At 42.9% G+C, this 14,220-nt stretch overlaps 1 protein-coding gene across 2 annotated transcripts in view; it reads left to right on the top strand.

The window, feature by feature from the left end:
* Window positions 1-14,220, top strand: part of itsn2a (intersectin 2a) — a 39,586-nt gene that overhangs the window by 22,467 nt on the left and 2,899 nt on the right. Inside the window, exons 17-34 of one of the 2 annotated variants that reach the window (XM_046060429.1) lie at window positions 863-1,002; window positions 1,174-1,582; window positions 2,066-2,235; window positions 2,447-2,507; window positions 3,575-3,807; window positions 3,908-3,948; window positions 4,047-4,213; window positions 4,566-4,599; window positions 4,759-4,880; window positions 5,931-6,027; window positions 8,766-8,957; window positions 9,191-9,235; window positions 11,974-12,095; window positions 12,219-12,325; window positions 12,714-12,897; window positions 13,017-13,115; window positions 13,236-13,403; window positions 13,619-13,831. In XM_046060429.1, coding sequence (XP_045916385.1) covers window positions 863-1,002; window positions 1,174-1,582; window positions 2,066-2,235; window positions 2,447-2,507; window positions 3,575-3,807; window positions 3,908-3,948; window positions 4,047-4,213; window positions 4,566-4,599; window positions 4,759-4,880; window positions 5,931-6,027; window positions 8,766-8,957; window positions 9,191-9,235; window positions 11,974-12,095; window positions 12,219-12,325; window positions 12,714-12,897; window positions 13,017-13,115; window positions 13,236-13,403; window positions 13,619-13,831 — 2,604 coding nt within the window. The remainder of the gene's footprint in view (window positions 1-862; window positions 1,003-1,173; window positions 1,583-2,065; window positions 2,236-2,446; window positions 2,508-3,574; window positions 3,808-3,907; window positions 3,949-4,046; window positions 4,214-4,565; window positions 4,600-4,758; window positions 4,881-5,930; window positions 6,028-8,765; window positions 8,958-9,190; window positions 9,236-11,973; window positions 12,096-12,218; window positions 12,326-12,713; window positions 12,898-13,016; window positions 13,116-13,235; window positions 13,404-13,618; window positions 13,832-14,220) is intronic. The other variant, XM_046060430.1, reaches the window with a different exon arrangement.

Raw genomic sequence — 14,220 nt, 5'->3', positions numbered from 1 at the left:
TCATCCTTTTTCTCCTTTTGTCCTGATCACACAATATTTTTTTTTACCTTCTCTCTGTCCCATCCTCTTTCCTCCTCCCGTCATCACCCTGTTTATTTCTTTCTTAGCTTGGGGATATGGATGACTGTGTCCTGCGGGGCCTTCTGTCTCTGCTGGCCTGCCTCAGCCAGCTCTTCCTTCTCATCAAGGTTATCTTTCTTTCTCTCTGTCTCTCTCTCTCTCTCTACCTCCCACTGTGTAATCTTCTTCACCACCCCTCCTTTTTTTTTGCCATCCCACCTCTTGTTTTCCGTTAAGCCACAATCTGCAATCTCCTTTCCTTTTCTTTCCTTGATAATGCGATCTCTTCACTCATCCTTGCTTTTTTGTGTTTTGACACATTATTAAATGGAGCTCTGCTTTTGTTACCATGTCTTCCATTTTTTTGTTGTTTCACTGCATGGGATTAGTTCTAGTGTGTGTTTTTTGTGTAAACAGGATGCACCCGGATGGTAAAACACACACAGAATGCTTAACTTGCACAATTTGTGTTTTAGACAGAGAAAAAAGTCAAACTCTTATACATATACAGCTTATACACATACTGTATTTGCATGTTTCTGTGAATGGCTGCCAGTTTGTGGGCTGGCTCAGTCATCAGTTTTGCATGTTTGCAATGATAGTATTTGTACTATTGCATCAAACACTTTTTAAACCACCACACACAACTACTGTACATCAGCTGCTTTGTGGTTGGAGCAGAATTGTATACATTTGTATTGTGCTTTGTGGCTGATCATATGTGTTTCTGAATTGTTAAACTGGTTGATGTTTGCGTCTTCTGTATCTCTCTAATGGATTGCCTGTTCCGTGACTGCATCAGGAGCTGAGGGAGAAGCAGGTGAGGCAGCAGGCTGTCTTGGACGACCTGTACAGAGTCAAAGAGGAGAAAGTGAGGGAGCTGCAGAGACGCAGGGAGGAGGAGATAGAAAGAAAGAGGAGGGAGGAAGAGGAGGCAGCCAGGTGAGTGTGAGGGAATGCATGACTTATATTTGTCTGTGCTGGAGGCTAATTATTCATGATACATAACTTGAATCTGCTTTTGTTTCTCAAGATTTTTCAGGTGACCTGTCTAACTAAACACATGTTCTCTGGGTTAAAGGGGCTTTAAAAAGTTGCATTTACTTCCCACAGACATGCAAAATTAGAGGAAGAGAGAAGAGAGCAGGAGAAGAGGGAGAAGGAGGAAGAGGAGGCGCGTCAAAGGAGGCTCCTGGAGGAGCAGAAGGCCAGACAGAGGGAGGAGGAGGATAGGGAGGCACAGGCTCGCCTCCGAGCAGCCCAGGAGAAAGCACAGGAAGAGGAGAGAAGAAGGAGAGAGCAGGAGGAGGAGGGGAAGAGGAAGAGAGAAGAGGAGGAAGAAGAAAGGAAACGGAAAGAGGAGGAAGAGTGGAGGCGGATGAAAGAAGAGCAGGAAAGGGGAGGGCAGCAGCTGGTGTTGGAGGCTCAGCGATCCTCCAAGCGGACCACGTATAGAGCTCTGTACTCGTTTGTTGCCCGAAACACAGATGAGCTGGGTATAGACGCAGACTGCCTTATAGAGGTACGAGACACACATTCATATTGTAAACACACACATTTACCCTTACAATATACTGTATGCTAATTTCATATTCCTCAAAAAATCTTTCTTTTTATTTAACTCATTTGGTTTTTAAGAAAATATCAATTAAATTAAACGTATAGGAAGTGTGCAGTGCAAAAGCTGCAGGACAGAAATAGACACTGTCATGTGAAAATAAAAGAGCTGTCAGAAGTAAAAATGACATTAAAGCAAGCAGTTTGTATTTTAACTGCAATATGTCAATGTGCAGTGATCGTAATGCGTGTACATAGGCCTATTCACATCCCACTACCATGCCTTGTTTGTGTGATGGATATCTAAACACACTGCTTGTGCGTGATAGTTGTGCATTTGTTCCTGATTGGTCCAAAAGATCTCTGCAGTTGGGAACCAACATGTTTATCGCTGTCATCATCTTGTTATGTGTGATTGTGGTTGATTAGACTGTTTTCCATGATGCAGGTGGATGAGCAGACCGTTGGTGAGCCTGGCTGGTTGTGCGGGAGTTACCGTGGAAACAGGGGCTGGTTTCCCCAGAGTTACGCTGAGAAATGTCCTAACCCGTCTGCTACTGACACTGCCCCTTCTTCAGCCGGAAAAACGTCCTGTCCGCCGCCACCACCTAGCACAGGGTAAAATACAGGATGAAGAAGGACAGGACAGTCTCAAAGACATTTTCTCTGTGATATTTCCCTACGCTAAAAATAGTACATATTTGTGCTTTTTTGTGTTGTCTGCTAGGCTGTAACAGTCACCTTGGGCATTGTAATTTATGCCACAGTACTGTTTTTTTATTCTTGTATTTCTCCTTCCCTAATGGTTTGTCCCTCCTGTTTTACCCAGAGTCCCAGATGGTGAGGTGACGAGCGACAGCACTGTTCCTGCTCAATCAGACGCTTCACAGGTAAGGAGGAAAGCTCAGGTTTACTCTTAACTCCAGGCATTCAGTGAATTGGGTCTGAAAAGTCACTCCTAATAGGCAGATAAAGTTTAGTGACCTACTCCGGATGCAAATTCAAACCCTGTTGTGTTGCTGTGTCAGTTCAGAGATTAGCATTCACTTTCTGGATGAGTAGCCATGTTTTATTCAGGAGCAACATGGGAGTTGTCTGTTTTTATGGTTTCTGTATTTACTCTCTTTTCAGGCATCACAAGGACAAAAAGTTCTCATAATCTCTTTTCCAAAATGTTTTGGAGCCATTAGTTTACATAGAGCTGTTCTGTCATTTGATATCTACTGTCAAAAAAGGATCAGCTTTTCTAAGCTTTGAAGCTTCTTTCAGCTCATTGTTTTGGTTTTCAGTCCATAACTTTAGTTTTGGTACCCTCTCAGCACTCTCATCAACATAATTTCTAGCTGCAGCAGGCAACTATTTTCAGCAAAAAGGATGTGACATATTGACTTTATCCTACCTGACCAGCACCAAACAGACAAAGTTGGCAAACAGTTGCCAAACATAGTAGAGCATTTAGCAGCTAAATAGCCAGATATTTCCCACAGGGGTTGGTGATGAGCAAAATAGAGCTACCTGTTCATGCTTTGCAGGTCTCTGACTGAAAGCTGAAAGCCAAAAAGTGAAGCAGTGATGTATGCCTTCATAGTATATCTGAGCTAAAAACTGGCTTTGGCGGGCAAAGAACTAGGTCTGGCTTGGGTACTCTACACTGCTGCTGACACACACACACATCTTGAACAGCAGCATGGCTGTATATTTATAGTTTTTCTCTGCTGGGAGTTCCTCTCCTCTCTCTGCCTCTCTGTGGGTCACCCAGACATTTACAGATCTCCATCTCCCAATAGATAACATCAGTGTTAGTAGGTCTGGCATTTGTTGGTCACTTCTCATGGTCAGAAAGATTCAGGTGAACAGCCATATTCTAAGTTATATCTAGACAAGTAGCCTAGAGGCTAAATGTAAAAGAACTTTGCCTAATGTGAAACGTCCCTGCTCTTCTAATCTCACTCCTCAGCCCTCGGCTCCTCTGCATGCTCGAGCGGTCTCCTCGTGGTCAGCCACCTCAGAAACTCACCTCAACCTCTCCTCCGGTGCGGGTGACATCATCACTGCGCTGCTGAGCTTCTCACAGGGTGACATCATCAGCGTGCTGCAGCAGAGGGAAGACTGGTGGTTGGGACAGCTCAATGGGACACAGGGATGGTTCCCCAAAAGTTATGTCACCTTGGAGACGGGTGGCAATACAGAGTATGAAGACATACACACACATACAGAGACACACACCTCTCTGATGTTACATTTCAGTTGATCATAAGACTAAATTGACTAAGTGTTGTTCCTATTCTAGTGTGGATGCATCTGACACTTCAGACTCTGTTCAGCTAGAAGGTAAGTGTTAATCTGCGGTTTATCTCCATATTTATTCTTAAAAAGAAGTGAAAACAGGACAGGGCTCTGACTCACACTTTTGTATTTTTCCTAACCAGAGTACGTGGCCTTGTACACATATGAGAGCCCAGAGGTCGGGGACCTGACGTTTGTTGAGGGAGACGTTGTATTGGTGACAGAGAGAGAAGGAGAGTGGTGGCGAGGATGCATTGGAGACCAGACCGGTGTTTTCCCTTCCAACTACGTCCGACCTGTTGAACCAGAGGTGGGTCAAGTTGTGTTTATATGTCAGGCTGGCTGTGGCTGAAGAGTTAGAGCAGGAGGTCCAGTAAAGAAGGTCAGTGGTTTGAACCCTAGCTCTTCCATTCTGCACAACAAAGTGTCCTTACTGAACCCCCAAATAACCAATATTTTTGCTATTTTCAACCTGAATTTGAAATGTTTGTAATAATAGTTACCCATATTTGTGTGTGTATAGATGACTCTATATATTTACAATAATCTTAAACAGCATGCCTAACATTTTTTTTCATATTACATGTATTTGCCTATAATTTTGTATTTTGTTATTTATTTATTTCTTAACTCATTAATTTACTACTGCTTTATTCATTTAGACAACAAAACCTGGAGTTCCAACCAAAAAGCCTGGTGAGAATATGCACAGCGATTCACAAATAGAGCACACACGCACATGCATGCACACACACACAAACACACACAAAGACTGTCATAGTCTGCTGACTAACTCTTTAATGCATGTGACATTTGATCTAAATTCATCATCAGCTACTTCTGTTTGGTCAACAGAGATTGCTCAGGCAGTCACCACCTCCGATGCCCCTACAATGCATCAGCTGCGTCTGTCTCCAGGGCAACTGATTGTGGTCCTGGCCAAGAACTCCTCCGGCTGGTGGCTCGGGGAACTGCAGGTCAGTCATTAGAGCTGCAGGGGCCCTTTTAAGCGTTTTTTTTTTTTTTTAAATAACAGTACAGGAATAATGTTAGCTCGCTGTTAAATGTTGAGCATGTTGGTAACAAGATTTCACTTCAGAATTTCACTTAGCTCTAAATGCTGAGGTCACCTGCCCCTTGGAGCACTGTATAGGCATGATTAATCTGTCGTAGTTCTTTTAAATCCACTGTCTATAGTTGAATATTCACATACACTGCCTTTTCTGCCTCTCTTTGAAGGAAACTAAGAAAATATACATATGAAATATTTAATAACATGAAATTTGTATTATGCATTGTTAACAGTGTTGTAGTGTTATACGAGACTTGGTCAGGTTTAATATATCATGTATATCATGTGCAAACAGCATTTAGAAATGACATGGTGTAAGAAAATAAGGTTCTTGTAGCACTAAAAAACAACTCGTACTGTTGATGTTTTTGTATCTGCTGACTTGTAAGATCAATGAACCGCTAGTGAGAGGTGGACAGGAGGTTACAGGCGTAATAATAGGGTCGTCTGATAGGTCACACATCTACAGCAGTGAGAGGTCATTCCTCACTGCCTGTTTTGTTCTTAGGCCGTCGCTATAGCTCTGGTTAAGCTCTCAGTGAACCGTTACTGACACCATAATGAGACAGCTGTGCGGCGTACAGTTTAGACAAGACTGTCAAAATTTAAGTCAACATAGTTGGAATGCATATACAGCTCTGTCAAATTGTGCAATGCTCCCAGTAATGAATATGCGTATCTCAATTTGTATTAAGCCTGGAGACATTGAACAGCAATCTTTTGGTTATTCTGCTGACTTTAGGGTGAGCATTGGCATGATTTATGAAGGCAGTGAATATAAATTCCCAGTAAAGACCCATCATGATTCAGTATAGATTGTTGTTTGTGCTGCAGAGATTCTGGAGGTTCAGCTTTCTTCCCAACGAAACCGATTCATCAATTAATTTCTCGATTTAGAATTCAGAACTGAACCAGCAGGAGATTGATTTACTCTCACTGGCTCTTTCCCCTCCAGGCCCGAGGTAAGAAGCGCCAGAGAGGCTGGTTTTATTCCTCTCACGTCAAGCTCCTCGGTCCCTCCAGCAACAAGCCCTCCCCCTCCCCTCTGCCAGGTGATTGCTGATACACTTTTTATTTTTTTATTTTCTTACATATTCGTGGTTGGGTTTGTATCCATCCATCCATCCATCCATCCATCTTCAGCCGCTTTTCAATCCACATTTTCTTATTTAGATTGCTGTGCTGATAAATTGCCAAGCAAAATCAAGTATAATTTTAAGTAGATAAATTGATAATTCAAGGTCAAGATTATTTTAACAACCCTGCCAATAACTGCTTTCTAAGTAGTTTCTCTGTCTCTGATTTTACACAAATATGTGCATTAATGTACGAAATATGGTGTAAATACCAAGATGCTATTAAAATTACTGTAACTACCTGTATCAGTGACTGACTAACCTTAATTGAGTGTTTAATACAGAATTATATAGTATGTCGGTTTATCTTACATTTTGTTAATTTTACAATCAAACTGCTTTACTGTCATCCATCCATCCATCCATCCATCGTCAACCACTTATCCTGCGTACACGGTCGCGGGGGGCTGGAGCCAATCCCAGGTTACATTGGGCGAAAGGCAGGGTACACCCTGGACAGGTCACCAGTCCATCGCAGGGCCTGCTTTATTGTTAACTTTACAAATAGCCAAATACTGCTGTATGTTTTTCAGTAATTATTCCAGAAAAGCTTGTATTATAAAAAGATAACATTTAACAAGACAAAGATTCTACAGTCATGATAGCGGCTCTGTGAGGGTGTATTTAGGCACAGGGGTGCTTGGAGCTAAATGCTGTCAGCATGCTAACATGCTTACAGTGACAATGCTAATATGCGCATGTCTGCCATGGTCACCATCATATTTTAGCTTGTTAGCATGCTAGCATTTTCTAATTTGCACTAAAAACACAGTACAGCTGAGATTGACGGGAATGTCTTTTGCAGGTGTTGGGTCAGAATCTAAAGTATTGTACAATTTGACTTCTGATGATGGGGCTATATGACTGGCTAATTAAGAAATTTGACCTGTTGATGACGGTAGATGTAAAGTTATTACAATTCATCCTCTGGTGGCCATGTAATGGATATTCATCCAATAGTCCAAATATCCATGATTGTTGAGATATTTTAGTGTAGAACCACCCTTAAAGCATGAATAATGTACACTGCTTAAATAAATAAAGGGAACACTAAAATAACACATCCTAGATCTGAATGAATGAAATAATCTCATTAAATACTCCTTTCTTTACATAGTTGAATGTGCTGACAACAAAATCACACAAAAATTATCAATGGAAATCAAATTTATCAACCTATGGAGGTCTGGATTTGGAGTCACACTCAAAATCAAAGTGGAAAACCACACTACAGGCCGATCCAACTTTGATGTAATGTCCTTAAAACAAGTCAAAATGAGGCTCAGTAGTGTGTTTGGCCTCCACGTGCCTGTATGACCTCCCAACAACGCCTGGGCATGCTCCTGATGAGGTGGCGGATGGTCTCCTGAGGGATCTCCTCCCAGACCTGGACTAAAGCATCCGCCAACTCATGGACAGTCTGTGGTGAAACGTGGCGTTGGTGGATGCAGCGAGACATGATGTCCCAGATGTGCTCAATTGGATTCAGGTCTGGGGAACGGGCGGGCCAGTCCATAGCATCAATGCATTCCTCTTGCAGGAACTGCTGACACACTCCAGCCACATGAGGTCTAGCATTGTCTTGCATTAGGAGGAACCCAGGGCCAACCGCACCAGCATATGGTCTCACAAGGGGTCTGAGGATCTCATCTCGGTACCTAATGGCAGTCAGGCTACCTCTGGCGAGCACATGGAGGGCTGTGCGGCCCCCCAAAGAAATGCCACCCCACACCATTACTGACCCACCGCCAAACCGGTCATGCTGGAGGATGTTGCAGGCAGCAGAACGTTCCCCACGGCGTCTCCAGACTCTGTGACGTCTGTCACATGTGCTCTAGTGAACCTGCTTTCATCTGTGAAGAGCACAGGGCGCCAGTGGCGAATTTGCCAATCTTGGTGTTCTCTGGCAAATGCCAAACGTCCTGCACGGTGTTGGGCTGTAGGCACAACCCCCACCTGTGGACGTTGGGCCCTCATACCACCCTCATGGAGTCGGTTTCTGACTGTTTGAGCAGACACATGCACATTTGTGGCCTGCTGGAGGTCATTTTGCAGGGCTCTGGCAGTGCTCCTCCTGCTCCTCCTTGCACAAAGGCGGAGGTAGCGGTCCTGCTGCTGGGTTGTTGCCCTCCTACGGCCTCCTCCACGTCTCCTGATGTACTGGCCTGTCTCCTGGTAGCGCCTCCATGCTCTTGACACTACGCTGACAGATACAGCAAACCTTCTTGCCACAGCTCGCATTGATGTGCCATCCTGAATGAGCTGCACTACCTGAGCCACTTGTGTGGGTTGTAGGCTCCGTCTCATGCTACCACTAGAGTGAAAACACCGCCAGCATTCAAAAGTGACCAAAACATCAGCCAGGAAGCATAGGAACTGAGAAGTGGTCTGTGGTCACCACCTGCTAACCCAATAATTTCCACCTGTTGTCTATTCCATTTGCACAACAGCATGTGAAATTGATCGTCAATCAGTGTTGCTTCCGAAGTGGACAGTTTGATTTCACAGGAGTGTGATCGACTTGGAGTTACATTGTGTTGTTTAAGTGTTCCCTTTATTTTTTTGAGCAGTGTAGTAAACTGAATTCAGTAAACTTATCAACATGCCAAAAATCACTTCCTCATAAAACCTCATTTGTGTTTCTGATCCTTCAGTGTGCCAAGTTATTGCAATGTACGACTACACTGCTGCCAATCGGGATGAGCTGACTTTCTCCAAGGGTCAGCTGATCAACATCCTGGACAAGACCAACCCTGACTGGTGGAAAGGAGACGCCAATGGGGTCATAGGCCTGCTGCCCACTAATTATGTCAAGATGACAACAGAATCAGACCCCAGCCAGCGATGTGAGTAAAACCTCAAGGTTTTGTTCTGCCTTAACAATTTCTCTCAGGGGGACAATCATTTTCTGTTATACCATTTGAGAGTTGGAATTATTGTGGGAGTGCTGTTTTCGGGAACAATAAGATTGTGGGTACTGGGCACAAATGGAAACTGACAAAACATGTTTATCAGCTGTAGAAACCAACTTCTCACTTGTTGCTGAAAAAATCTGATTGGTTGACTTGGCCCACTCCAGGTACAGTAGATTCCTTATCGGTGTCAGAGCATGGAGAGACTGATGGTAAGCTTGAAAGAATTGGATTCTGTCAATCACTGAAGGATCACTGGTGAACCCACTGCACTTAAAAGGTTCAAGTACATATTCTGGGTATGACACTTGTTGAAATGAATGGTGTCTCACACTTTCTTAAATTACCATAAGAAAAGGTGAAGTCATCGTTAAATTTAAGCATAAAGGATCGGGCCTTTTAATTATCCCTGAACTGGGTGCACCAACAATTAAAAATCATTCAAAGGAATAGCTTTGGGAACTACGTCTTTGCACCTTCTTGCCAAGAATTACTGCCTCCCATGTGACTGTTAAATAAAGGTAGAGCTAGCAGCCGGGTTAGCTTAGTATAAAGAGTGGAAGCATGGGGAAGAAGTTTGCCTGGCTACATCTGAAGATAAAACTCTAAAAAATCTGCCTACCAGGACTTCTAAAGTTCGAAAAAAATAACACGTTATATCTCCTTAAACCTTACAAAATCTTACAAAATGTAACAAAGCTAGCTATATAGGACTGCTGTTTCCCTCTGTTCTCACTTCTTTATGTTAAGCTACAAGCTAACCGTCTCCTGGCTGTAGCATCACCTTTAGCATACAGACATGAGAGTGGCATTGATCTTCTCAACCAAGTCTTGCTAACAAAGTGAATAAGCGTATTTCCCAAAATTTAAAAGTCTTGCCAACAAATTATTGGGTCGCAGAACAAAATGCAACAACCACTGATTAGTTTCAAATTAAACTCGCACATCTCTTCAACTTAATCAGTCACTTTTGTGGAAATTTCAGCTTCATTTTCACTGGGAGGTTGATCGGTAGAGAGTATACATACTACTGTGTGTATAGTGTTCTGATCACTGCACTGTTGTGGGAAGAGAGTGATTCTAGTCATATATACTGTATATTCATTGCTCATCTACACATAGCTGGTCAAATGATTTAAAAGGGCCCATTTTTTAAGCTGGTGAATATGTGTTGTGAATTAGTATTCATAGCTTGTGGGTTCTACTCGCAGCAGTGGATCTATGTTAACAAGAGTGAACACACTGGACGTTTAATTAGGATGAACTCGTTAAAGCTGCAGACACAAAACACAATGAAATTTTAATTCTAATGAACATGTTCAGACTTTTACACACCCTTAGAACACACAAAGTCTGCGCTTCATCAGAGAAATACAATTTAAGAAATTACCATCTTGCTACAGCGGATAGGATTAGTAACGACATTTACATTTCCACAAATACATTATTAATGCACCTGCATGTATGAGTCTAGCATTAATATTAAAACGATATTAATGTCTCCTGTCTCTCCGTCTCTCCTTCATCTCACTCACCCCCTCCCGCTCCTCCACTTCATTTCTTTTTTCTGTTTCCTCTGTAGGACAGTAATGCTGGCTTTCCTCTCTCCTCCTCCTCCTCTTTTTCTCCTTCCTCCTTCTCTTCTTCCTTGCCTCTTCTGTCTGAGCCAATCCGAATTGCCCTGTCGCAAAAGGAAGCCCAGCCGCCAGCAAGAACAGCCCAGCTCTGCGCTTTCCACCTCACTCGTTTAGGACTGTGGTGTTCTGTGCTCCTCGGTTTTTGATCCCTTTTTAAACATTTATTTTGCTTCTTTTACTTGCTCTTCTTTAATTTCTTCTCCTCTGTCTCTTTCTCTTAAGGCATTTATTTCTCAACCTTATCCCCCTCGCACTCTCTCTCCTCTCCTGTGTTTCCCTTGATGTTTCTTTAACTAACTAATTAACGAAGGGAGCGAGGCAGAGGCAGCTAGACATGTTTTTAGGGGCTTTTGTACCTCTGATAAAAAGGCATGAAATGAGTAATGTATTGCTAAAGATTAAAGGAAATATGGATCATAAGAGTTTGGTTACACAGTATAATTAAAAATAATATGTAAATGGAATCAGACTGAAGTTATTTAGTTTTCTAAATTAAGGCCAAGAATCAGTAGGATTTAAAAAAATTAACAGGGTCACTCATTCTTGCACTAACAACATTAAACCTTGCTAAAATGGACCAATGGGAAGAATCACTGTTGCTTAAATGACCAATAACCTTGATTGCTGCTTGCTAGTGCATTGCTCATACTAAAACTAATTTATTGTTATTTTATTATTCACGTCTTATGCACACTTCCATTTATTAATGCTTCCAAATGAGGTTGAGATTCATCCTGTACAGAACTGTGATATCACCAGCAAAGAAAGAAAAACACCCAGATATTAGAATACCCACTGTTAGGAGTAGATTCAGAGATAATGACAACCCACTGCTGACATTCATGTCCCAACTTCTGGCAAGTTTGTACCTCAAAGACTTGAACCACTGACTGAGTCTTCCACTCTTTCGCTCAAGCATTAGCTACTCTGCTCATTCACACCTATGCAATCATTTGGAGTGAGCGCTCCACCATGAAAGGTGCTTTGTTTGTCTTTAATTCAGCGTCCTTGGTAGCACTGTTCTTAGCATTAGCATTGCCTGATATGTTCCCCGAGTACATGTACTGCAACTACAACGTGCCTCACTCTTGTCTGTGCATTAAATGTAAATAAACTATCATAGAACTTATAATAAAGGGAGATTTTAAGATGCTGGTTTGTGAAGTGTTTTCGACAAGCATGCTTGCCGCGTTTTCTCAGACACTGTGCTCGTGATTGACAAGAAAGTGTTTGTGCGTGTTGCACATGCTTGTGTGTTTCTGCGTTTGTGCATGCATGAATGCATGCATGCCCGCATGTTGGCATGTGTGTAGGGTGTGCTGACCTGATGACGCTGGACACCATGACCCCTCAGGAGAGGAAGAGACAGGGTTACATCCATGAGCTCATCCAGACTGAGGAGACCTACGTGGAAGACCTGGATCTGGTTCTAGAGGTACACACGCACACAAATGTACAGGCACATTCAGAAAGCATGAACATTTCTCCGGAATTAAAACCCCTGCTATTGTTTATAGTGTTTCATTTGTCTTTCCATTTGCATCCGTCTGCCACTCAGGTCTTCCACAAGCCCATGTCTGAGTCAGGGCGTCTAACAGAAGCTGAGATGGGAGTGATCTTTGTTAACTGGAGGGAGCTGATTATGTGTAACACAAAACTACTCAAGTAAGTAACACACATCACCTTTATGAACCATTCTGGTAAATGTTGTGAATCTGCTCACCTTTTTAACACTGAAATGGAATTTTCCTGCTACTATGTGCCAAAATTATGGAAATAATTAGTGTTTCTGTATTATATTGGATGTTCATGTCATATTTTCTTTGATATTTGTTGTGTGTTGATATGCCTGCTGCAGAATAAATTGCCCATTTGGGACAAATAAAACACTGATTGATTGATTGATTGATTGACAACCGCAAAACATCGAGATTTGGCCCACAGAGTCAGTGGCCATGTAAAACTGTTGTTTGAGTAATTCATTTCAGTTTTATATCTGGCTTAGCACATACTTGAAACTCCTGTTTTAGATTGTCAATTTCTCTGTTCCCAGGGCGCTGCGAGTCCGTAAAAAGACCGGAGGAGAGAACATGCCGGTCCAGCTGATAGGGGATCTGTTGGATTCGGAGCTCGCACACATGCAGCCCTACATCCGCTTCTGCTCCTGCCAACTAAACGCCGCCGCCCTGCTACAGAGCAAAACCCACAACCAGCCTGACTTTAAAGACTTCCTCAAGGTACGAGTTGTGAGGGAAGTTAGATGGATAGGTGGAAACAAAGGGACAAAATAGACACATGGTTTTGTGAGATGCAAAATAATCTTTCTCTCTCTCACTGTCTGCCTTCTCTGGAGCAGAAGATAGCCACTAACTACCGCTGTAAAGGAATGCCACTGTCTAGCTTCCTCCTCAAGCCCATGCAGAGGATCACACGCTACCCCCTGCTCATAAAGAGTGTATGTGGAGAATGCTCTCTATGTCTGATTACAGTATTACCCACCCAGCACTTCTGATTTTCTTTGTATGATTCCTGGTCTCTCTTTAATCTCTTTCCTTTTCCTCGCCCTGTCGGTCAGATCCTGGAGTACACCCCAGATGGTCATGCGGACCGCAACCCACTGAGAGAAGCTCTGGAGCGAGCAGAGGAGCTGTGCTCTCAGGTCAATGAGGGAGTCAGGGAGAAGGAGAACTCAGACAGACTGGAGTGGATACAAAGCCACATCCAGTGTGAGGGACCTATAGAGGTAAACACATGCAGACGTGACTCATATCAATGTATATTCAAACTTTTAATCATGGTATGTGTAGTCTGTAAATGCCGAAAACAGTGATGCACACATTTTTGCAGTTTCACCATCAGAATTTATGTTAGTTGTTGCCAAAACACACACATTCAATAGGAAAGCCGGGGAGCATCTCCCCTCGGTCACGCCTTACTTTCCTCCTGTCTCTCCTTCAGCACTTGGTCTTCAACTCGCTGACTAACTGCCTCGGGCCTCGCAAGCTGCTCCACAGCGGGCGGCTTCAGAAAACCAAAAGCAGCAGGGAGCTGTGGGCTTTCCTCTTCAGCGATTTCCTCCTCCTCACACACAGCGCCAAACCCTTCTCCTCCTCTGGACCAGACAAGCTATTTAGTCTCAAGAGCAACATACAGCTGAAGATGTACAAAACGGTAAGCTAGACGCTACGCACTTTTCTTGAACTGGACTGTAAATACAGTGGGGGGAAAAAGTATTTGACCCCTTGCTGATTTTGCAGGTTTGCCCACTTACAAAGAATGCAACAATCTATAATTTTAATCATATGTACATTCTAACAGTGAAAGACAGAATCCCAAAGAAAATTCCAGAAAATCACATCATATGAATTTATTAAAATTGATGACCATCTGATGAGGAAAAACAAGTATTTGACCCCCTGGACAAACAGCATGTTAATATTTTGTAGAAAAGCCATTATTGGCCAGCACAGATGTCAAACGGTTTTTATAGTTGGTGACAAGGTTTGTGCACATTTCGGCAGGGATGTTGGCCCACTCCTCCCTGCAGACAGCCTCCAAAT

The sequence above is a fragment of the Micropterus dolomieu genome, linkage group LG10, assembly GCF_021292245.1.
Source record: "Micropterus dolomieu isolate WLL.071019.BEF.003 ecotype Adirondacks linkage group LG10, ASM2129224v1, whole genome shotgun sequence".
Classification (NCBI taxonomy): Eukaryota; Metazoa; Chordata; class Actinopteri; order Centrarchiformes; family Centrarchidae; genus Micropterus; species Micropterus dolomieu.
Note: the sequence above shows the minus strand (reverse complement) of the source record. Positions and strands in the feature narration are given on the sequence as shown.